At 40.5% G+C, this 24,374-nt stretch overlaps 1 protein-coding gene across 14 annotated transcripts in view; it reads right to left on the reverse strand.

Annotated features, from left to right (window-relative positions):
* ELAVL2 (ELAV like RNA binding protein 2) overlaps window positions 1–24,374 on the reverse strand; it is a 113,422-nt gene that overhangs the window by 22,709 nt on the left and 66,339 nt on the right. For 11 of the 14 annotated variants that reach the window (XM_033084571.2, XM_033084576.2, XM_033084577.1 and 8 more), the window contains one exon: window positions 22,042–22,282. In XM_033084571.2, coding sequence (XP_032940462.1) covers window positions 22,042–22,282 — 241 coding nt within the window. The remainder of the gene's footprint in view (window positions 1–22,041; window positions 22,283–24,374) is intronic. The other 3 variants (XM_033084579.1, XM_033084574.1, XM_033084572.1) reach the window with 1 other exon arrangement.

Below are 24,374 nucleotides of genomic sequence, written 5' to 3' on the forward strand. Positions count from 1 at the left end.
GCAAATAGGTGGAAGATTTTAACATAGTGAGAAGATATACTTAACAAGAATACTATCCTTTTAGCACAAATATTTCCAGAAATACTCCCACACTCTGAGGTGGTTTGTTGGTTTGAGATTTTTTGGGTTCTTTTAAGACACCAAAACAAGGTACAAAAAAAAAAAAAGTCAACAAGCTATAGGGAAGTATCCAAAATACCTAGTTCACAAAATGCCAGTTAGAATGATAGCTTGGGTACAGAACAATATAAAAGGATAAACAACATCACAAAGCACAAATTGCTTACTCATTTATTGTCCAAAAAAGATTTAATGGAACTCATACAGTATCAAATTCTTGTATGGTATCTATACAGGATGCATTTAACAGTATGCAATGCAAAAAAACCAACAGGAAAATTTGCACTTAATTTAATACCATAAGACAGTTTACTAACTAGCCATCATCACTATTATTTACAATTTTGCACCTATTATGCCTACCATGGCACCAAAGGTCAGAGGACACCACCACACCATTCCCCAAAGCTACTGTCAATTCTCTCAAATCTCCTCCTCAAAACACCTCAGGTAAACATAAATGTTAGATGGATCCATGAACAGGTTAATACATGCTTTAACAGTGAATCCAAACCCCAACAAGACAGAAGACTGAACACCTGCTCTAGAGAACCCTGCTCTGAGCAGGAGGTTAGATTCTATGACCTTCACGCCGTCAGACTCAGCAGTTTGACACATTTCTGTAACAAATCACATGCATTTCTGTATTCATTTACAGCTCTACCTAGATATTGCTAAGTTTCTAATCGTAGAAGCCTTTTTACTTATTAGCTTGATTACGGTAGAGCAACTTCTATACCTGTCACCTCCATCACTCCCACTGTCTGCAGAAACTCTTCCCAACAGTGTCTCCAGAAAAGAGGAATCTCTCTTCTTGTGCATGACTGCAGAGTGTTATCTTCTAATACAGAAATGCTGATTTCAGCTGTTTGTTGTTAACCTCCTCAGGAGCCCTTTTAAATTACAACTTTAAAAGATGTTAAAATCTCTAAGAGAAAGCTATTTCATGCAGGATGTTTCCAATACAACACTCACTCATTCCAGATCTAACACAAAAAGATGGGAAGAAATTATTTCTCCTATCCCTCTCTGTTGATGTGATCTGCTTTTCACATAAAAAAATCCAGACTGCTGCAGACAAAAAGCTTACCCAGCTGTTATAAAGGATTCAATTCGTGACCATTTTTCTGGAGACACTCTACTAATTAAATTTGGTAAATATTAGGACTCTAGCCTACAAAGGTGCATCAAAATCCCAGTAATTTATTCAGAACAAGTCAGAATAAAATTGCATAAATTATTTCAATAATTTTACAATTAAAGAAAAGCTTTCACCATGAGAGTTGTAGAACACTGAAACAGGCAAACAGAGGTGTTGTAAAGTCTCCATTCCTGGAGATACTCAAGACTCTGAATGGACATGGTCCTGAGCTATCTGCTAACAAAGATCTGCTTGAGAAACAGGAAATGACTAGATTATATCCAGAAGTTCTTTTCACGCTCAGCAAATCTGTGAACGAGATACTATTTACTCCAGTTTTGTTTTACTTCGGTTATCATCTAAAATTCAAAAGCATTCTCTAAAGCCCTTATTTATTTAGAAAGGTTAAGAAAATGCAAAACTTCTTAGACATTAAAACTTATGTCTGAAGATTAGTGGTTTAATTAGACATTAATAATAATTAAGTTAAAAATCATCTTCATAGCACATAAAAAAGATAAATATTGACTTTTGAACAAGCAATGCAATTAATTATAAATCAAACCTGATTTCTGGAATCAGTGTTTGAGGAACCTCAAACTCTTACATCTTCCTGCTTATATTAACTGCTTGGTAAGTGCTTTGTTAGTTCAAAGACAGATGGTTGAATTCTAGAAAATTCAGACAAGCATTTCAGAAAACGCAGTAGAAGCAGCTATTCCAAGCACTCCATCAGATATCTCGTTCCAAGCTATGTCTGATAGGTGGTGTGAAAGTACAAAATGGTTACAAGGAAGAACTGAGTTTCTAGGTTCTAAGTGAAAAGAACTTCAGTCCAAAGTTATTCAAGTACCACTATGGCTGTAAAAGCTAAAGAGAAGTCTCATCTTACTGTGAATTTTAGACCACCATATCCACCATGCACAAATTTTTACTCAAAATTAGAGATAACTGGCCAGGGTGGCTCAAACCAGTTCTCCTGTGTAGTTTTTCCTCATTCCTCAATGTCTAAACATTTACTATCAATATAAAACAAGGAGAAGCTAGACTTACACCAAATCAGCCACACTTAGAATATTTAAGAGGAACATCATTATTTAATGAAAGTAAAGACTAGCTGTATTGCCTGAAGAAAAAAAGAACTGAACTGAACAATGAGAGAACTGGACTCTTCCATCTGTGCTTCTTGAACACCAAACTCCATCTGCCAAGACAGTAGTATCCTGCAGAACACACATTTGTCTCAGTCTAGTAACACGCTTAAAAAAAGATTACAGTAATTTCACGATTATAAGCCGCACCATTTTGACTAAAATTTTGGTCCGAACCCAAAGTGCGGCTTATAATCAGGTGCGGCTTATATATGGACAAAAAATGAAAAATTGCTGTTTTAGTTTGGAGGACAGGTGTCTGCTGAGAAAAGCAGGAGCTTCTCTTTGAAATGGAGAATGTAACTTCCCTCCCTCCAAATCATTATAATTTTGAAATCAAGGGGCTTTCAGGCAAAAATATGGGTTAAGGGAAATTAAAATAGAAATACAGTAGTACAAAGAAACAAACTCCAAACCCTGACAAAGTCAGAGTACAACCTGACACCCTGTCAGGCAGTGTGTTTGTAGCAGTCCCATTAAATGGTGGCTGCATCCTCCTGCAGTGACAGATGTGATTCAGTTGGAGCAGTGCTCCTACAGAAGATGCAGTTTCCCTCTAAAGGTCCAGTGGTGATGTGGAGAAATCCAGTTTTCCTCTGGAGTCCAGTGGAGAAAGGGGCTACCTTAGTGTCAAAAACCTCTGTTTTTATCTTGGTAGGAAATGTTGGGCTCTTCCCCCTGGCTGGAGCAACGTCCAATGGGATGAAGTAATTTTATCAGTCACACAGTGGGACTCAATGGGCCATTAGCAGAAAATGACTCCCTGGAGGAAGGATGGGTTGTGAAAAGATAAAGAACAATGGCCTGCCTGGTTTCAATGGATGGCCCATTAGCAGAATATCTGCTGTTGAGATAAGGATCACTGCCCCCACCCTCAACAGATAGTGATAGAATAGATACCTTTTATCACACTCTGTATTGTAACGTGCGGCTTATAATCAGGTGCGGCTTATATATGGACAAAGAATGGAAAGTTGCCAACACCTGGAGATGCGGCTTATAGTCAGTGCGGCTTATAATCGTGAAATTACTGTATGTGTCTGAGTCTGCGAAAAGGTGACAGAAGAAAGAAGGTATATCTTCCACAAGCTATCCAAAAGTTAAACAATCCCCAGACTTATAGGTGTATCAAAAAGTTGCTTAGTCTCCTGCTAAGGATCAGCTCCAGTAGGGTCTCACCTCAGCTCTCTGTTTCCAATCTATGATTAATGACACTGCCTGAAAAAACTCTTACATCTGTAAGCTAGTATCAGACAGAGCACCAGGACAGCTATGTGTTTAGTTACTTTGAATAACCAGTCCTGTTTTTTGAGGATCTTCAAAATTAAGGCCTACTCAGCCTTAACACAGACAAGAGACTACTTGTGTCATCAGCTCTGTATTTCATAATTTAGATCTACAAGTAGTATTAAAGATAGATTATCCTAAACAAAGGAGTGTCAAGAGTCTCTTATTTAACTATCAGTTGAGCTTAATCTCCTGGATAGCCCTTGTGGGTAGTCTGCAAAGCTCCTACTAGATTTTGGCTCTATGAACATTTAGACAACATGGTGCAGAAAAATCCCAACAGTTAGTTAAATGATTGGTAAAAGTCACCTGAATTAGGAAAAGTAAAAATGATTAAGTGATCTGGAAGGAATCAGGAAACAAATGAGGAAAAGTAGTCTGACTTGAATTTTTCTTAAAAAAATCTGAAACACCAAAAGCCACGTAAGTAGAAGTAGTGCATCTCACAAGCCTGTGAGAAAGCAAATAAGTTAGAACAAAAGCTATGATTTCAAAGCTCACATTGGAAGTACACAATTATTAATTACGCGTTATATTTTACATCACTGACACTTGTATCAAAGTCAAATTCAAGCACAAGTGGCAAAAAAAAACCTTTCAGTTAGGCATCTCTTTGAACCTAGACATGCTAAATCCGTTAGTGACTGACAAATGTTCAGCCTCTGAGGCCTACCAGAAAAAGTGCAGAAAAGTACTATGCTATTCAGTTTAACAGGGGAAACTGTTTCATTTTTATTTCATGTTTTTGAGTTTCATAAATATGACTTGAATGACATGTATGATCATGCAAATTAAACAGTAATTAATTAGATAATGCCAAGTTGCTTTTTGGCACTACAGTCAATATATGGAACAGATTTTGAGAGGGGAAGGGCAAAAAGTTATTTCAAACAATTTAATTCTAATCAGTATAATCACACTGCTCAAGAGACTGAACATCCAACTGTACACTAGAAAAACATAAATGAAGGAGTGTACCATTAAAAAAACAAGTAATGAACACACTAATTCAGTATTTAGGAGAGGAAAGGAGACTTCATAGGCACCTATCACCAAAAGATCAAAGAAGTTTTGAGTTGAATTAAGTTAAGCAGGAAATCATACCTATGGTCGCAGTGCTCCTGCATTTACTACTGTGCTTTGAAAGATGACTTTTTTTAGCTTCTAAAATACACAGGCTAATGCACAATACTTATCAGAGAAGAGCCACAAATAAACACTGCATATCCTACCGAAGTTGTTTCAAAACTGTTGCCTATAAACTATAAATAATGCACATAGCTGTAAAAGCCTGAAGAAAATCCTCTGCTCTCCAATATTCAGAACAAATAGACACTATCCAGAGAGAAGAGAGGTCATGTAAAGTAGATGTGATAGGTGACACTTATCCATTTTTAATGTTTTGTTTTTAAAGGTAGCAGCAATATTCCTTAAAGCAGGATAGAACCATCTCTGAAAACTAAATAATTAAATCTGGCCAGAGATTTCAGGCAAACAAGAAAAGCATCTACACAGAAAGTTGGTGAAAGAAAAGGTTAGGGAAAATGTGGGCCCTCTCTGGAACCGGAAGATGAACTGGTTTATCAGGGATATAGAAAAGTATGAGGGATACTGAACAACTTTTCTTGCCTCAGTCTTCACCAGGAAGTGCTCCAGCCACACTGCCCAAGTCACAGAGGCAAAGAAGGCACTGGGACAATGAAGAACTATTTACTGTGCAAAGCATCAGGTTCGAAACCATCTAAGGAACCTCAAGGTGCACAAATCTGTAAGACCCGGTAAGATGCATCCATGGGGTCCTAAGGGAACTGGCAGAGGAAATGGCTAAACCGCTATCCATCATATTTAAGAAGCTGTGGCAGTCTGATGAAGTTCCCACTAACTAGAAAAGTGGAAAAATAACCTCCATTTTCAATAAGGGAAATAAAGTAGGGGAATTTGTCAGTCTCATCTCTGGGCGTGACATCATGAAGCAGATCCTCCAATGGTAAGACACAAGGAAAACAGTGGTGACAACAGCCAGTATGATTTCACTAAGGGTGAATTGTGCAGACAAATTTGGTGGCCTTCTACAATAGGTTTGAAGCGTTGGTGTATGATGTCATCTACCTGCAGTTGCGCAAAGCATTTAATACAGTCCCATGTAATGTTTTTGTCTAACCTGGAGAAACATGGATTCAGTGGTGGCTAAGGAATTGGCTGAATGTTCACTAAGAGTTGCAGTCAATGTCTCAACGTCCCTGTTTGTATGGGGTCAGTAGTGGGACTGGTCCTGTTTTACTCTGTCACTAACACAGACAATGGGATCAAGGCATGTTCAGCAAGGTCATTGACATCTGAGTTGCGTGGTACCATCGATACACTTGAGGGGAGAGATGCCATTCGGAAGTATCTGGACAGCTTGAAAGGCGCATACATCTGTGAGGACCTCATGAAATTCAACAAGGCCAAGTGCAAGGTCCTGCACTTGGGTTGGGACAATCCCAAGGACAAACACAAGTGGGTAGAAAATGGACTAAGCACAGCCCTGCTAGAAGGATTTGGAGTAGGCGAGAAGCTGGACATGACCCAGCCGTGAGCACTCCTAGCTCAGAAAGCCAAACACATCCCGGGTTGCATCCAAAGCAGCATGGGCAACAGGGGAGGGAGGGGATTCTGCTCCACCTTTCCTGTGAGGACAGGAAAGGCTGAAAAAACTGGGTTTTCTCTGCCTGGAGAAGAGAAGGCTCTGGAAAGATCTTACAGTACCTATAAGGATCCTAAAAGAGAGCTGGAAAGGGACATTTTACAAGGGCACGTAATGATAGGACAAGGGGGAATGGCTGTAAACTGGAAGAGGAAAGATTTAGATCAGGTATAAGAAATAAATGCTTTACTGTGAGTATGGTCAGACACCAAAACAGGTTGCCCAGAAAAACTGTGGATGCCCCATCCCTACAAAAGTTCAGGGCTAGTCTGGATGGGGCTTTGAATAATCTCTTCTAGAGGAAAGTGTCTCTGTTAGAACTGGACGATCTTGCAAATTCCCTTCCAAAACAAACTATTTTATGTTTCTAAGAGTTCAGTTATCTGAATTCCATCTCTTACTTCATTTTACATCAAAGTGCTCAATAACTATGTGCTATACATTAAAAGTACAGTAGTTTCACGAATACAAGCTGCACGGAGTATAAGCCGCACTTCCGGTGCATTGACAATGTTGATGTCTTTGTCAATAGATAAGCCGCACCCCGAATATTAGCCGCACTTTCGTTCGTAGTGAGAATCCGTGCGCAGCTTTCACAAATTTGCCAACTAGTAACAGGATTGCGGCATAGCGGGGTTTAATGGCTCGGGGCAGGGCCAGGCAGGTTCGGCCCGCTCATGGTTGCTGACGGGGCCGGGTGGCCCAGCTCGGCACTACGGCTCGGCTGGGCTGGTCGGGCGGTGCTGCCGCCGCCACCGGGCTCGCTGGTCCCCCGCTCCCGTCTGCACCGCCGCTGCCGCGTTTGCTCGCCCTGGCCGGCACTGCAGGCCCCAGCACCACCGGGCTTCCCCACGCTGCTGGCCCCGGTTCTCCTGGGCTCCAGTGGACTGCCAGCCCCACTTCTTCTGGGCTTCTCCCTGCCGCCGGGCAGCCCCGCCCGCCGGGCTTCCTGCTTCTGCTATCCTCCCCTATGCAGTTGGGCGCCCGTGCACTGCCAGCCCCACTTCTGTTGGGCTCCCCTGCCCTGCTGGCCCAGGCTCTGCTGCCCACCCCCGCACTGCTGGCCCCGCCTCTGCCAGGTTTTCCCACCTCTGCCGGGGCCGGTCGGGTGCCAGCTTGGCTTGGGGCTGCTGCGGGCTCTCACTTCCATGTTGGCAGCTTTTAGAATATTGTTCATATATTAGCCGCCCCCGAATATTGGCCGCACTTCCGGGTTTCCACCAAAATTTTTGTCAAATTGCTGCGGCTTGTATTCGTGAAATTACTGTAAGACTTGAAAGGTAGATGAATACAACTTGTAATCTAACAGTACTTAAATAAGCCATTTCAAGAGAGGTGCAGTCCCACACAAATGCACAGTGAACTTAATTGCTGCTTTTTCAGTAGTGCTGCAACATTTTATGGCACCTGAGAAGAATGGCTATTGCTTTCTGCCTAATACCATGATTAGAAAGCAGCTGATTAAAACAGTAGTTTTATTTCATGACTGATTAAAGCATCTTGGTATTCTACTAGGTCTTCTCAATGTTTTTTGGGCAGAAATTTCAACAGGTTTGACTCTAGACACTTCTGGCCTATAAAAATTCTGGTCCTGATGTCTCCTGCTGTCCAGCTGTGTACTAAACATGTGTCATCATGATCTCCCTCTCTAAACAGCTGCCGCTGAAGATAACTGTCCTACATGCATATGGGAGAACTTGTCTTCCCTAACAGGATATAGAGCCAGGGCTGTAGTACTTCTTTTCTTCAGCATACAGATGGTACCTTTCTTCTCCCCAACACTGCTCCATTAGCATGCAATGGTATTATTACCAGATAACTAGTAGGTGCTGAAAGGAGAGCAGCTTCAGCACTAGAAAAGCTTCTACTGCTGCATTTCTTCCCACAGCCGACCACTTGCATCATTTCAACACGCACTTTCTACTTGCATGAACTACAACAGCCCTCTGACAATGCAGAACTGTTCTTCTGAACGTCTGGGACACCCACCACATGAGGGAGTCCTTGGCTGCTGTTTCCCATCAGAGCTATGGAATACCCAGTCAAAGGGTTCAGTAAGCTAACTTTTACAAGGTAGTTGTTGAATACATTACCAGAGTACCCAGATAATCCTGCATCCTGTCTGGAATTCCTAAACATTCCTGTAACAGGTGAAGGTCAAGCAAAATAAATAATTAGCAGTATCAAGTAATAACTTTTCTACAAAAACCAGAGTTTTTTGTAGAAAAACAAAAAAGTTTGCAATCAGTCAAGCTCTCAAAACCTTTTCAGAATGTACTGATAAAGCAAGATGGAATGAGTTCTATGCAATGTACTCATTCATTTTAAGGAGCAAGAAGAGCTGTTGTTTCTAAATTCTCTTTAACAGGTAAAAGTAATGTAAGGAAAGCAGCCCAACTAACTGAATCCTATTAATGTTATATTTTGGAAGAGAAAACTGCAAGCTGTCATAAATGACCATCCAGACAGGCATATCAAACAGCAAAAAGAAAACAAAAAAAACCCCCAAAACATTGACAACATCATTAATAATAAATACATCTTCAAATTAATACACATCACTAAGGTATAAAACAGTTTTCATGGTCTAATACAAAAACTAAGCACAGACTAATGATATTATGGAAAATTAGAAATCTGAATAGCAAGTAACACATTCATGTATTTCCACAGAACAACCAAAAATTATTAATAAGGAATAAGCATACATTTTAAAAATGGGATTTTTCTAAAATAGTCACCATGCCATCATTTCAGACATATCAGGCTTCTGCAAAAAAGATCTTATTGCAAAAGACTAAGTTACAGGATTATAACCAGTAAGAACGTCAACATCACAGAAGAAATGTTAAAAAAATTATCTTGGAAAAAAAACCCAAATGGGGCATACTACTTGCATCAATACTACAGTAAGGAATAGAACTCTGAGGTTAATAAAGTCTAGGAACTGAAATTGTGTACATGTCTACAGAAAGAAAACTCATAGGAATTTCAGAAGATTGAGGATCTTATTTCTTTTCATAATTTAACTTCAGCTACATACGCTGCCTTCAGTGCTTAACTCCTCTAAAAACTGTCATCCAGACCTTGACTGAAAGAGAAGTCCTTTTCCTAGTAAACAGTAATGTATTTTTTGCTTCCAGTCATGCAAATCATCATTTTACAAGCACTGTTTTCAATAAACTAAATTGTGTTTAAAGCCATAAACTTCTGTCTCTGCATGTGAAGTTAATTGGCAAAGATCCACTAAACTACTGCAAGAACAAGCCAGCTTCATGTTTTTGTCATCAGGACCAAGTCAAATTCAAAGAAACTTGACATTAGGTTTTATTCAGCCTTTCATCACTCCAAAAGGTTGCATGCACTGGTGGAAGAATGCTGTTAAAAGAAACAAACACACAAAATATGAAGACCATTTATAAAGCTCTCATTGGAGTTCATCTCATGGACTCATGTAATTTTTGCAAGTCTCCTAAAATTTCAGGGTGAAGACATGCTCCATTATCAGTACACAAAAGCAAAAGTACCACTACAGAAAACCCGTAAGATTATGCAAAGATCAACCTAAAAGCTGCAAGTAGTAGTCTATGTTGTCCTGAAAGCAAGCCAGTGTGGTCACTGAAAAGATAATACTACTGGACTCCAGCCCGACTTCAGAAGCATGAAAAGTTTAATCTCACTTCAGATACAGGAGTAAGAAACATTCAACCTTTTTGTCTGTGTGGATTTGCAACTTAAGACATTGGAATGCTCTACAATATGCTAGAGTGATCCTGCAGAGTGACAATCGCACAGAGGACTTGTGAGCCAAGATATTCAGCTAGTACTAGCTCTTTTACAAAAAAGTTGGCTCATCTTTTTAAGTAACTACTGTCATCACGATTAATGCCACGGAGACTACCACAGTATTTTCTTGACACTGAATAAAGCTAGGAGCACACATCTGGACATACAACTCAATTAATGCAGCACTGTAACTGAAAATCCCTACATGACTGTGGTCTAGGAAAGAAGGGCTAAACAAATTAGCAAATAATAACATCAACTTTTCTATTTACTCTTAGTGTAAATTACTGTTCAAGTTTCAAACTATATTTTAGTTTGCATTAAGGCCTGAACTGAATTTTAAAAGCAGCTTAGCAAAATGGGGGAACCTGCGTAAGTCATTGAGCAATCCCTAATTTAATTACAGTTTGCTTATAGTTCCAGCAGATGGATTCTATTTAATGAACACACAATTCACTGATCACTGAGTAGACACGGCTGGAGCAGCTTGTAAGAAAACACCTGTAAACTATGATTGCTACTAGATTTTAGTACTTGATACTTCAATGCTTTTCTCCCAAAACATTTCTCAGCTATCATTTTAAATCTGGAGTAATGCAAGTTGAAGAATGAATGAAAAGGATCAAACACTGGTCAAAGTACTTGACAGCATATCCTGCCACACAGTAAGTAGAGTATGTCTAATCTCAGCCAGATTCAATTCCTCATTAATTTGGTGCCATCCTCCTGCCTTATAGCTTATAGTTCTTCACATGTGAAGAACATCATCATCTGGTGCTTCATCAACACAATCTTGCTGTTGCTGCATACAAAAGTGATGGTGCAGCTCTGGTTCTTCCCTGCAGCATAAGGAGAAAATTTGTGGTAGGGGGGTACTGTGGATGCTAGGCATTATGTGAACCTGATAGAAGATGTTCAGCAAGCCAAAAGAGACATCAACTGAAGGTTATTAAGAGATCCACCCTATTCAAATAGAAAATCTGAACACAAGAAAGTGTGGTTGAAAGCGGGACTGCATGGAAAGGTGCATGCTGTTGCACAAGCAAAAGAAACAGCAAATGCTTACGGACACTATAGGAAGAACACTGAGAATCTCATGCCCATTACTGGATTCAAACATAACCAGCAACAGTCACAAACTACTTGAAATAATAAAGATGGAACTACACAGTCAGACTTTCTTACAAACTAGCTTGTCATATTACAAGGAGACGATCCTTACCACTCCAAGGTGAAAGAATACCATGGAATTTGCCAAACCAAGCTTTCTGAAAGCTAGCTACATCCTTTAACTTTTACCACTATTACTAGTAGCATGTTCCAGGCATCACAGTTTTGTCTTTTGCAGTCAGTTTACTCCTTGTCAGGAATACAGCCAGCAGTGTTCAATATTCTCTCATTGTATCCACCTAGTCACCTTAAATAAGCAAGTGGATGTAAAGCACTTTGTTCTACTCCTGGGGTGTTTCAAAACCTGTGGTAATTTGCTCACCCAAGTAAAAAACTGGTATGACACTTTGCTGTGGTTTAAACCCAGCTGACAACTAAGAAGACACAGAACACAACTAAAAACACTACCCCTCACATCCCAACAGAAAAGAGGAGAAAAATTTTTTTAAAAAAAGCTTGCTAGTGAAGACTAGTTTAGTACTTGAAACAAAGTAACATGTAAATAAATAAAGGGAAATAAAAAAGGAGAGAAATCCCAGGGAAAACAAGTGATAGCCAAAAAAACCTGCTCATCATTCACTGGCTTATCCCAAATTCTGTCCCTGAACTGCAAGCAGCCCCCATTTCTGGTAGCTCCCCCAGTTTATTAACTATTCGGGCATAAGGATCTATGTTCTGAACTGTTGGCCAGTTCAGGTCCCCTGACCTGGATGCACTCGCACACCTCCCAGCCGGCAGAGCACAAAACACTAAACAATCCTTACACCAGAGAAAACACTGCTCAGCAGCAGCCAAACCATCAGGGTGTTATCAACGTTATTTTCACACTGACTCCAAAGCACAGCACTGTACCTACTGCTGAGAATAAAGTAACTCTCTCCCAGCAAAAACCAGGACACACCTAAACACAAATCCTTTCCCCAAATTTTACTTCAGTTTTTGTCAAGGTTTTTACCTGCTACTTAATCTCAGAGTTTTGAAAGGCATCCTGAAAAGTGCCATGAACCTAAGTTTGAAAAATACTTCCCTGCTATAGAGAACATTTTTCATAGGTTAACTTCCAATCACATGTTCGTTTTGTTTTTGTTTTTTTTCTGGTCTTTACTCACAAATGAAAGCTTGTAAAAAATGATAAATTGTCCTCAAAACATAATTTTTCCCTAGTGAAGGTCTTCACTGTCAACTCAAAAAATATGTGCTTGAAGGTATGTTTAAGGGCAACAATTTTTTTCAGTTTTAACAGCTGTAATTAACAAAGAACAACTGGTAATCTGCAATACTAGCTGGAAAAAGCCATTTCTCTTTGCAATTGCTAAATTAACACAAAAAAACATGCTGAGAATAGCTACATTTTTATTACTTGAAAATGAAGTATGTCTCCACAACAATTAATTCTTAGACGAACACAGTAAAATTCTTCCATAAGTAAGGGTTTTTAGTTTAGAAGGTGGTGGGGAAGAGTGGGAAACGGAAAATAATCAATGCATCTTACTATAGATGCAAGTCTTCATAACCATTGTGCAGTATTATTAGGGCTCCAACCAAACGAGCTTTGGTTTAACATGCACAGCTACCAGAAAGACTATGAAAAACCCCAAGTACTAAACTTTACTGACAACAGATCCAGAAACTCAGAAGACAGGAAATAATTCAGATTACAAATCCCCTTCTGCTTTAGTAAATTCAGCTAAATGCCTCAAATAAACAAAGGTAAAAATAAAGTAATTGCAACAGCTGGTCAACAATGCAGAAGTTTTGAAGACAACATGGCTGTGTCCTTGATAACTGTGGGAATTAGCAGAGTTACAAAAAAAAAAATTAAAGGAATCCTAAAATGAAATACAAGATCTGAACCCTCTCAGTTATTTTTTCTTTACTGTGGAATAAAGTATCAGGTCACTAAAACCACAGGCTTGGCTTGCATGGTTTTCTTCTGTGTCATTCTACAACTTTTTATTTCCAATCTGACTTGACATACTCCAGGAAGAAAAATTCCATAGAGAATACTGTAATAAGCCCTTTTCTGCAGTTGTAGACAGAAAACCACAACGGCAGTCTGGTAAATTTTCACAGTAAGAGCTGGCAGTTGATGTATCACAATAAAAGAAATGTAGATGTACATATCTTTTATAGAAAACAAACACATGCAACTACGAAGTTCCTTGCATGTATTTTAAGGTCTTACCTCTATAGCACAATAAACTATTTGCTTCAATACATCATGGACCATGACTTACCACTCAGCTTGTGGAGGCTGAGAGGAAAGAATCTACTTTCTGTAGGGATATCCAGGTCCTTATAATATACACGACATCCTTGGAGTGAAAGAGCTTCGGGGCGTGCAGGTCAGTTACATCACTACCCAAACTGTGGCAGAAATCATTGAAACATACCTTCCTTGTTATAAATATTTCACTCTAGTCTCACAAAGGTAGGTAGTTTCAGTTACCCTGGAAAGCAGTTACGCTGTAAAAACTTCAGGTTCCGCCAGTTTGCAAATCCCAGTGCTTTAACAGGCTTCTTGTAAGTTATGGCAACCACCGACAAAAGTGAATGGTAATCTGTTTGCAGAGAAGTGCAAGATAACGTACATTGCAATCATCTCCATCAAAAACCATAGTGTTTACTGCAAAGCAGAGTGATTTAGCAATCTGAAAGGTTCCTAATTACATTTAGTCATATAAAAAGAGTTATATTTTTAAAATTCAAGTTCTTGCTTATGCTATATATTGAGATAAATTCATTAATTCAGGTTAATATATGAATGAATAATGATTTTTAAAACAGCTTGTTTCCACCAAGTTGGTACTATGAGTGAATCCCCGGCAGATTTTGTCAAACAGGTCTTTTCTACCTTTTACTTGTAAAAACAGCACCTGTGAACTCCTGAAAGGTCAAAACAGCATTGTGCCCACCTAACACTGAAAATCATGCAGAAGTACAAAGACAGTTAAGTGCTACCTCAAGTAGCACAAGGTGAAACAATTTCCTTCATCCTCACTTGTTTATATGACTCATTTCCAGGAGACATGTGCAATAAATTATGCCATTTACCATGAAACGGGGTACAGTAAACGCTACTAAATACTTTTTTAGTAAGATCAAATAGGAATCAGAAGTACAAAACACCACAGAATTGCCTGGGTTGGAAGGAACCTTCAAGACCACTTAATTACAAGCCCTTAGCAAATTTAAAATGCTAGTTGTGCTCTGGATCCACACGTAAGGCTTGCTTGACACTTAACTCTTTCAGGATTAACCCTGCAGGATGGTACTTCAAGCACCCAAGCTAGCTAAGTAAGCCAATACTCTCCTGTTGCACTTTTCTCCAGCAAGCACAAAACCACTTTACTAACTTTGTTTTGAATTCTGCAGATGTTAAAATGTGGTTTCTTGGTGAGTTACAGCACAAACTTGAAAATTTAAAAGGTGATTTTAATATCAACCCTCCCCAGCTCCAGAAGATCTATGCTTCAAATCTTGAGCAAGCGGCCCCAGAAAACAGTCACCACACAAATACAGTAATTTCACGAACACAAGCCACACGGATTATAAGTCGCATTTCCGGGGTGTCGGCAATATTTAGGTCCTCGTCCTTACATAAGCCACAATGGACTATTAGCCGCACTTTCGTTCATAGCGAGGATCCGTGTGCAACTTTCACAAATTTGCCAATTAGTAACAGAATCACGGCATAGTGGGGTTTACTGGCTCAGGACGGGGCCAGGCAGGCTCAGACCATTCATGGTTGCCGACGGGGCCGGGTGGCCCGGCTCGGCGCCATGGCTCGGCCGCTCAGGGCCAGCTGGGCGGTGCTGCCACTGCCGGGCTTGCTCGCCCCCTCCTCCCGTCTGCACCGCTGCTGCCGCGTTTGCTTACCCTGGCTGGCACTGCAGGACCCCACACCGCCGGGCTCCCCTGCACTGCTAGCCCCGGTTCTGCTGGGCTCCCCCGCGCTGTTGGCCCCAGTTCTGCTGGGCTCCCCCGCGTTGCTGGCCCTGGTTCTGCTGGGCTCCCCCGCGCTGCTGGCCCCGGTTCTGCTGGGCTCCCCCGCGCTGCTGGCCCCGGTTCTGCTGGGCATCCCCATGCTGCCGGGTTTCCCTGTGCTGCTGGTTCGGGCTCTGCCGCCACCCCCCCCGCTGGCCCTGCCTCTGCCAGGCTTTCCCACCTCTACTGGGGCTGGCCGGGCTCCAGCTTGGCTTGCGGCTGCCACGAGCTCTCACTTCCAGGTTGGCAACTTTTAGAATATTGTAAATATATTAGTCGCCCTGGCGTACTAGCCGCACTTCCGGGTTTCCATCAAAATTTTGGTCAAAATAGTGCGATTTTTATTTGTGAAATTACTGTACATATAAATTCCTATAAATAAAAATCTCTCTCCAAACCCATTTGGTTTCTATTCTTAATTTCATATTTAGTCTAGTTTTGCACAACACATTCTACTGGTAAGACACTTTTCCAGGCAGCACCTTTTATTCACAACCCTGCCTTAATCAGAAATTGTCAGGCTGACAAAAACTCATTTCAACACACCACTTAGCAGCAGCTAGCAAGTACCCCTGTGTATCACAGACTGAGCAAACCACAAAAGAGCAGGCAGCTTCAACTAGTTCTTCCCTGAGCTGCCAAATTACTCTCCCAGCCAAGTGCACAAACCTTGCAAGAACATCTGATGCATTAGATTGATATAAGACTGCAAACACCAAACATATTGGGAGTAAAGGCTAACAAGGAAAAAGAGCTGGGGAGTTTAACAAAAATCTCTTGAAATATGATCAGGTTGTTGTGCTCTGTTCACTCATGTGGTCTTCTCTGTATCAGACACTCATACTGTATGAGCAAGTACCTGAAATTCCAGCTACTCATTGCCCCACCATGCTCAAAATTTTCTTTTTTTGTCATGGGAAGGCCTAAAACTTTCTACGCCACAAAAAAAGTAACTTTGAACATTAAGACCCTCTACAGATAAGCCATGCTGTCTTCTCCTACTTTCTCTTGCTTTCCCTGGGACATAAAAAGGAAAACCTACTTTGTAGGTAGGACTCACTTACTTTACTTCCTACCTTATCTTCAAGGCAATAAGAAGCCTCAAAGTACAATCAATTTTTTTCCCCCCATCTTCCGGTAAGGTTAGTTTAGATGCCTTAAAATAAGTCTCCAATTAAGGAGACGAAAGATTTAGAGCTGAAGAGAATGCTAAGACTGCTCAGAGCAACAGTGACAAGAGACTTGAAAGAAACTGGCAGCCCAGGCTCAATTGAGAGCACTTTCAAAGTCAGGAGTTTTAGATATGCAGTAGCACTGACAAGTCATAAGATTTCCAGCAGCTCTGCCCTTGCCAGACACTAACATTTACAATGTTATGACAGAAGAGTGAACACTACAAAGCTTAACAAGTTTCAGATGTTCTAGATTCAAGTAGCTAGTCAGATAACACACTTCATATTGCTTCTGCTCAGGACACAAGAAGGTTTTCCCTTGATCACCAAAAGATTACCATATAAGTCACAGCAAGCATAAGAGCCATCTCTGAGAGATCAATGCTTCAGCCATGCTCTGCTGAAACAGGCCACTTACCCCTCAGAAAAGAAAATCCTTCTCCAAGTCAGCCTCAGCTGTTTCAGCTGACTATAATTCAGCACTGTGACAAGAGTTTCCTCTGACTCTGCACTAGAGGAGACTGAGTGCTCCATAGCCAAGGATCTGGCAGAGCAGAGTCCCTCCTAACACTGCACTGACTACACCCATGTACATGGCCCACAGTGAATTGTGACCAGTGTTACCACTATGAATAATGCAAGCTCCATCTGACGACATCACGTCCAGCTCCATGTATTTCTTTCTATTCCTACGACCAACTCAGAATCCTTTGCATTTATCACCATGGTACTTCACTGAAGACTGAGAACATGCATGAGAATTAAAACTTTGTATAAACTTCAGCTGCAAACATATAGACACAACAATTTTATGGAAGCGTTTAACTTTCAGGTAGCTTTCCTAGAACTACAGCTCTAGACACCTAAATTGTGTTGCATTTTACACCTTCACTTTGTGCAACACAGGAATGAGAGAATATTTCCAAGTACCTGAGAAACTATTATCTTCAGGAGGAAAAGATGAAATCTACAAAATTAAGCAAAATAACCTGTTAGCTTTGGTCTTACAGAAAGCGCTGTGAGATGTGATCCTTCCTCTACATGAGGTATCCATCACAATGTACTGTAGACTAGACTTCAACACTCTGGATTGTACTCTAAACTGCAATAGTCTGTGAAATTTTTAAAGGCGTCACGTAAGACTTGAAGAATTTTACTCCATGAGTCTGTAATGTTGACCATAACAAAACACAACCACAATTTAACAGGTACTTGCCAGCCCCCAGACAAACAGGAACCCAGATTTTTTTGGGAAAGGTGTGTAAGAGGATCAGATTTTCAAACAACATGTAAGCTCCACAGTAAGGCAGCTGGATCAAGTCTGGAAAAAATGCCATGTAACAGTGATCTGCAGGCATGCACAAAAGTGGAGTTACTCTATCTTCAAGCAGAGATGACAGAAGGCAACAGGAATTGACAAAAACTTCAAGTGCAGAGCACCTGTCTCCTTGTACTAAAGGTAACAGTATTCAGCTTCACAGCCATACACAATTCACAATACACAAGTCTGTGAATGTGAAATACAGTCTCAGGCTAGGTCCCTAAGCAAATCCAGCCTCACTTTCTAGACAGAACAAGCAGGTATGCCAAACTGCAAAAGAAATCATAAAAAAAGAAATAAAATCATAAAAAGAAAATTGCATATATAGCATTATTTGTAGTTCAAACACAGTTAAGGACACAAGAAACCAAACCTATTCACAAGCAGGTTTTTTTTTGAAGTAAGATGTGAATTTTATGAGCATAAGATTGTTTTAATAAGAGAACAGTGTGGGAGCTTTGAAGCCAAGAAAACAAATATTTTCCCAAATTTTAGACATGTGAGTTAGCTGCTTTCTTAAGGAAACTATATTCCACGAGTTTCAGTTTAGCTAACAATGCCACAAGCAAAACTGAAAACAGGGATATTATTCCACTATGGAAAATTAAGCATTAATCTCCCACACGTACAATTTCAATTGTACTAAAAACAGTGAGAGTTAAAAGAACGCAGGCGTCTTTTTTTAAGGAGACTACAGTCACATTTTTATCTATATTCAAATTCCAGAAAACTAGGTCTATAAACTGCTTACCATACTATGCTATCTCTTACTTTTTAAGTGCTAACTACTGCTGTTTCTTGTATTTTTTCAAAAGCTGCTAAATCCATCTATCTTGTGCAAGCAGAAAACGTGCTCTTTAAAGTGCTCAACCAGGGCAGCTCCAGTAACTAAATTTCACCCCGTTTTATTCTCTTCCCTAAGATTTAGAGTATTTTAGCTTATTTTTTGTAAGCATACATGCTTAACATTGGACTACATAAAATTTTATCATTATATGATAAATGTTAGTTTACCTCTGCTGCCTTCTAAATATGAAGAACTTAAACTAAATCAAACTGTTGACTAAAGTGGCTGACTGGAATTCAGTCATGTTGCTTTGTTGAGACCAGGGTCTCCTACTTATCGTACAACCACAACTAACTTACATGGTAGTTTTGCAATTTGTACTGACATACATCTGCATTAGTCAAAGGCATGTAAGAGTTAACACAGACTCTAAAATATCTAGGTACAGTGACTCATTCCTGACAGATTGTCTGGTTAGCAAGTGAAGATAAAGTGACATTCATGACCCACTTATCAGATGCTGTTGTCAGTGGGATTTTCACATGGAGAGAGACTCTTGTTCAGCATCCTTTAGAATCTTCAATACTACCAAAATTTAAATTATTTGCCTTCAGTAAAACAACAATATAGCAATCAGCTGTTTTAATTCTTACTGATAACACTTGAAATGGTTTTCCACTAACACAGAAAGCAGCTACTTCAGCTACTAATGTTGCCTCAACAGAAAGTTTTGTCCATGAAGTGCATGCTTGGAGAAGACCATCAGAAACCTTCACAGATCAGCTTTCTCCCCTATTCACAAGTAAATCCCTGGCTAAAAATCAATAAAATAATCAGAACTTCGATTTCAAACTGCTCACATGAAATTTCTAAGTGAACTCTAGGATGCCTCTTTCCCCTCAAACAGGTTTTACACAAGAAAAAAAATACAAGGAAGGCCTTAAGTTCAACTCCTCTCTATCCTGAGGTGTGCAGACAGCTTCAAGGAAATGAGGTACTTTCACCCCTAGTGGGAGGTGTCCCTGTCCATGGCAGGGAGGTTGGAATCACATGCTTTGTAAGGTATAATGCAACTGAAACCATTTTGTGATTCTACAATAATGCAAGTGTACTTCAACGTTGCAGATGCGATCAGAGTGATTACTAAGTAACAGGGTTGGAGAACTTGGTTTAAACCCATGGGATGCTAATGAGTATTTGGGTCAAGATGACAGCAGCTGGTTGTGATCTCTCCGAATTTTAACACATGGCACTGGCAACCCAGTGATTCTGGCAGGCATAACTCTGACTCTCAAGACAGGACTGCATACTTCCTAACTAGGCAGAGCTGCAGAGATCACAGCTCACATACAGCCCCACCGGATGCCTTTTGGGGTGAACAAGTTTATCTCTGTCCCAGTGCTCCGTGGGCTATGGACACTTCCTCCCTGTTGCTGGTCTTGCCCACCAGTGACAGCGGCCATGAAGCGAAACACAGTCTTTGACATCAAGCTTGTAGGATGGTACAACTCTAAGCTAAGGAAAGAACTGGATTGGCCCACATATGTTGCCACCCAACTCCACTCCACTAGTTTGCAAACCAGTAGGCACAGAGTGGTTGAGACAAGCTATTACAGACCTCAGTGTTACCATAAGCATAGAAGTGTATTTGAACTTCTATGTTACCCTAAACATATCATTTAAAGATATTCACCAAGTAACTAGCGCTCATGACAGTTCATTTAAGGACAAAAAAACCCCATTACATTTTAACAGGGGAATTAGACCAATGAAAGTCTGAAATTCGTATCATTATCTCTTCCTTCACAGAACCTGGTAACAATCCCTGTTCTGAATTTAGAAGGAAAAGCAAAATTTGTTCACTGAAGCAAACCTGAAAATGAGTAAGAACAGGACTGAAAGTCAAGAGCTTTCTTCTCAGCATCTACAAACACAAAGTTATCTTGCTCCAGGCTACTTAAGTCAGAAGTCATTGCTCCCAATGCAGTTACAAGGTCAGACACCCTATTTCTCAGTCTCACTTACTATACTAAAACCTTTTTGAACAAGACTGATGCAGCACTTTGGCTGGTAGCTGAAAGTGTATCTCAAAGCTGAGGAGCTACTCTCTGATAAAGTAGAAAAACTACCTATCTCCAACAGTTAACTCTGGAGTTCTCTGCTACTGAGAATGCAATTTAATTTCAGGATCCTTTTCAGGCATCACTTCATGCTATATAGAAAACATCACACCTTGAAACAAGAGGTCTGCAATTAAGTCCAGTTCCATTCCCAGGCAAGGAGTCTTTTGAAACTATGTTAGCGGCAATGATGCGCTTCTGGCATACAGAACATTAGACTCATCATGTAAGGATATGGACAATTTGAATATTGGTCATGAAGACCTTAAGGTCTGAAATCATTTCTAGGCAGCTTTAATAAGGAATGCTAAGTATGTGGGATATGCAAGACAGAGACAAACGTTCTTTGAATAGCCATCCCACTAACGGATGAAGTACCAGTTACACCTTTCGGGTCCTAGAACAAGGGGTCAAGAAACATCTAAGGAAGGGACCTTTTGTTGTTTCAAAGCACTAAAATCATTACCTACAGAGAAAACAGGCTTGTTTTTCTCCATCAACCAGACTTCACCTGAAGACAAGCTATGGCATCAGCCCCACCTGGTTTCTTTGGCATATCCAAGAATGCTCTCGAGTGTGAAGATCACTGAATAAAGACTACTTCAAGGTTTGGTCAGGCCAAATCAACTAAAAGCAGCGGTTTCAGAATCCCAGACTACAATGCTAAAGGACGGTGCTTCAGAGATTTACCCACTCCACTACTTAATGTCTTAAGAACAAGTCCTCTGCTGTGAAAAGATCTGCTGGTAATTCAGAGCCATAAGGGAAACGAACAACACTCAGCCAAGAAAAGTCAGCCAGAGATTGTTCAATAAGAAGAAAGCCCAAGAGCATAAACTGATCCAAGTGTGCATCCCAAAGAAACTGTTCAAGTGCTGCAATTCAAAAGTAGCTTTACCTGCAAAGTAAGATAATCTGCCCTTTTTCCAAGGTATAAGCTTCATTACCTGTATCCCTGAAAAGAAGCAGCTTTGCATCAACAAGCGCTAAAGTCTAACTTCAATGAGATTGAATTCAAGAAAACTTTGTAAAAATATCTGCTTTTCCATACATGAATCTTCTTTCCTTTTCTCAAGCCCAGATTTAAGTGTCTTGATAGCATTTATAGCACGAAAACTAACCTAAATTAAATGCAAACAAATAATTTTGGGGCATATAATTTTTAAAAATATATTAATATAAGTTCCTTCTGATCAGTACCATCAGCATTGGTTCCTTCTTTATTCCATTACTTAAGAGAACTGCAGAATACCTTCTCAGAGTTTGCGACTTGGAAAAATGAAAAGACACAGAAAACTCCAAAACCAACATACCTGTTATTTTGTCCCTGACAAGCTTGCAGGATTCTATCTCCCCAATGCTGCCAAACAGACTTTTTAGTTCCTCCTGTGTCATGTTTTGTGGAAGGTAGTTGACTATTAAATTGGTCTTGCTGTCTTCTGTGTTCCCAGAATCAACTGGTGATGAGCAATTGTTTATGGTAGTTGAACCATGGGCTGTGTTATTACAAGTTGGTCCATTAGACAGTTGTGTTTCCATGGCAGCAATTACCTGCTAAAAAAACAGAAAACAAAAAACATCAAAATTAATATTTCAATATCTAGTAGGAGAGTCCAAACAAGAACCTAAAAGACCTATCACTATGCAGAAATCGTACTGCCAAGGCCATAAACTGCATGCCTCCACATGCAAGAAAAAAACCCAAACACCAGCACAGAAAGGCATTAAACTGTTAGTCAAGACAGTACTTTAAAACCTTGCAAGCAAATAAACTGTATCTTCTACCTCCCTAAATAAAAGCAGCACTCAAAGCTTAGTTTCCATTCTCTGCCATTCCCTCCATTTAGGGGAATCACAGCCTTTCTATTATAGAAGTTGCCAAACAAAACTGGCCTGTTGCAAAAGTGATCCTTTCTATCAACTTACAACTGGTTACTGAAATAGTATGAAATGCAGCTTTTAAGTAAGTAGCATCTGAGTATTCTCAAGAAGAGGTAGGCATTAACTGTATCTAAAGAAAACTTCTCATGAGAAATAGCAGAGATCAAGATCAGTAATTTAAAGAGGTATTTAGAGGATACATGACTGTGCTGGGATGGAAAATATATCTTGCTTGACAACATCCATGTCAAATTTCTTTCACCAATCACCACAGGCTGGAATCAGGTTTCTAAATGCTTTTATTTGATGAAACTGACAATTCCTTATTTTTATTTCTTCTCTTGACTGAACTCTGAGAACAGTTAAATTTGAATCTTGGCCTTAATTTACTTTAGACCACTCCAGAACTACTCTGTGCCTGGAAGACCACAGGACAGATTCCCCTAGAACCTGTACTAAACCAGAAGGAGAACAGGAAGGGGCCTGTGACAGCCAACACGGCTTCACCAAGAACAAATCTTGTCTGACCAACCAAGTGGCCTTTCTGTGACGAAATGACTCCAACAGTGGACAAGGGAAGGGCTACAGATGTTATCTATCTAAGCTTATGTAAAGCCTTTGATACAATCCCCTAGGAAATCTTTATCTCTAAAATGGAGAATATTTATGGGTGGATTAATAGATGGATAAGAAAGTGATTAGACAGCTGCATCCAGACGAGGTGGTCACTGGCTGAGTCTCGACAGACATAGTGACAAGTGGTGTCCCTTCAGGGTCCGTAGTGGGACTGGTGCCATTCAATAGCTAATACAAATGGACTAATAACACAGACAAATGGATCAAGTGCACCCTCTGCAAGTTTGCAGATGACACCAAGTTCAGTGGTGCTGTTGACACACCTGAAGGTCAGGATGCCATCCAGAGGGACCTGGACAAGTGGCCCCATAGGAATCTCATGAGGTTTAACATGACCATGTTGAAGGTGCTGCATGTGGGTCAGGGCACTCCCAGTATCAACACAGGCTGGGGTTATGAACAGATCAGAGCAGCCCTGCTGGAAGGCTGGGGGTGCTGGGGGTGAGAGGCTGGACATGACCCAGCCATGAGCACTCCCAGCCCAGAAAGCCAAACGTGTCCTGGGCTGCATCCAAAGCAGCGTGGGCAGCAGGGGAGGGAGGGGATTCTGCTCCATCTGGAACTCTGCATCCAGCTCTCACATCCCAGTACAGGAAGGACATGGATCTGTTAGACTGAGGTTTGTTCAGCCTAGAAAAGAGATGACTTTGGGGTGGCCTAATTGTGACCTTTTAGTACGTGAAGGGGGCTTACAAGAGAGATGGAAAGAGACATTTTTGAGCAGTATGAACAGGACTAAGGGGAATGTCTTCAAACTGAAAGAGAGTAGGTTTAGATTACATATGAGAAAGAAATTCTTTACCATGAGGGTGGTAAGGCACTTGCCCAGAGAGGCTGTGGATGCCTCACTCCTTGAAATGTTCAAGGTCAGGTTGGATGGAGTTTTGAGCAACATGACCTAGTGGAAGGTGTCCCTGCTCGTGGCAAGTCTATTAGAGACAGACAATCTTTCAACTCAAACGAGTCTTATTCTACTGTGTCTCACCCCAAACAACTGACGGTATGACTGCAGGATGCAACAAATAATTAGGAGTCCTGCTTGTACACAAGCACCTGTCCACAAGCTGCCACATCTACAAAAGCCTCTCTGCCACCTCAGTCAGTGACTGAATGGCAACAGCTGGTAAAT

The sequence above is a fragment of the Catharus ustulatus genome, chromosome Z (genome assembly GCF_009819885.2).
Source record: "Catharus ustulatus isolate bCatUst1 chromosome Z, bCatUst1.pri.v2, whole genome shotgun sequence".
Lineage (NCBI taxonomy): Eukaryota > Metazoa > Chordata > Aves > Passeriformes > Turdidae > Catharus > Catharus ustulatus.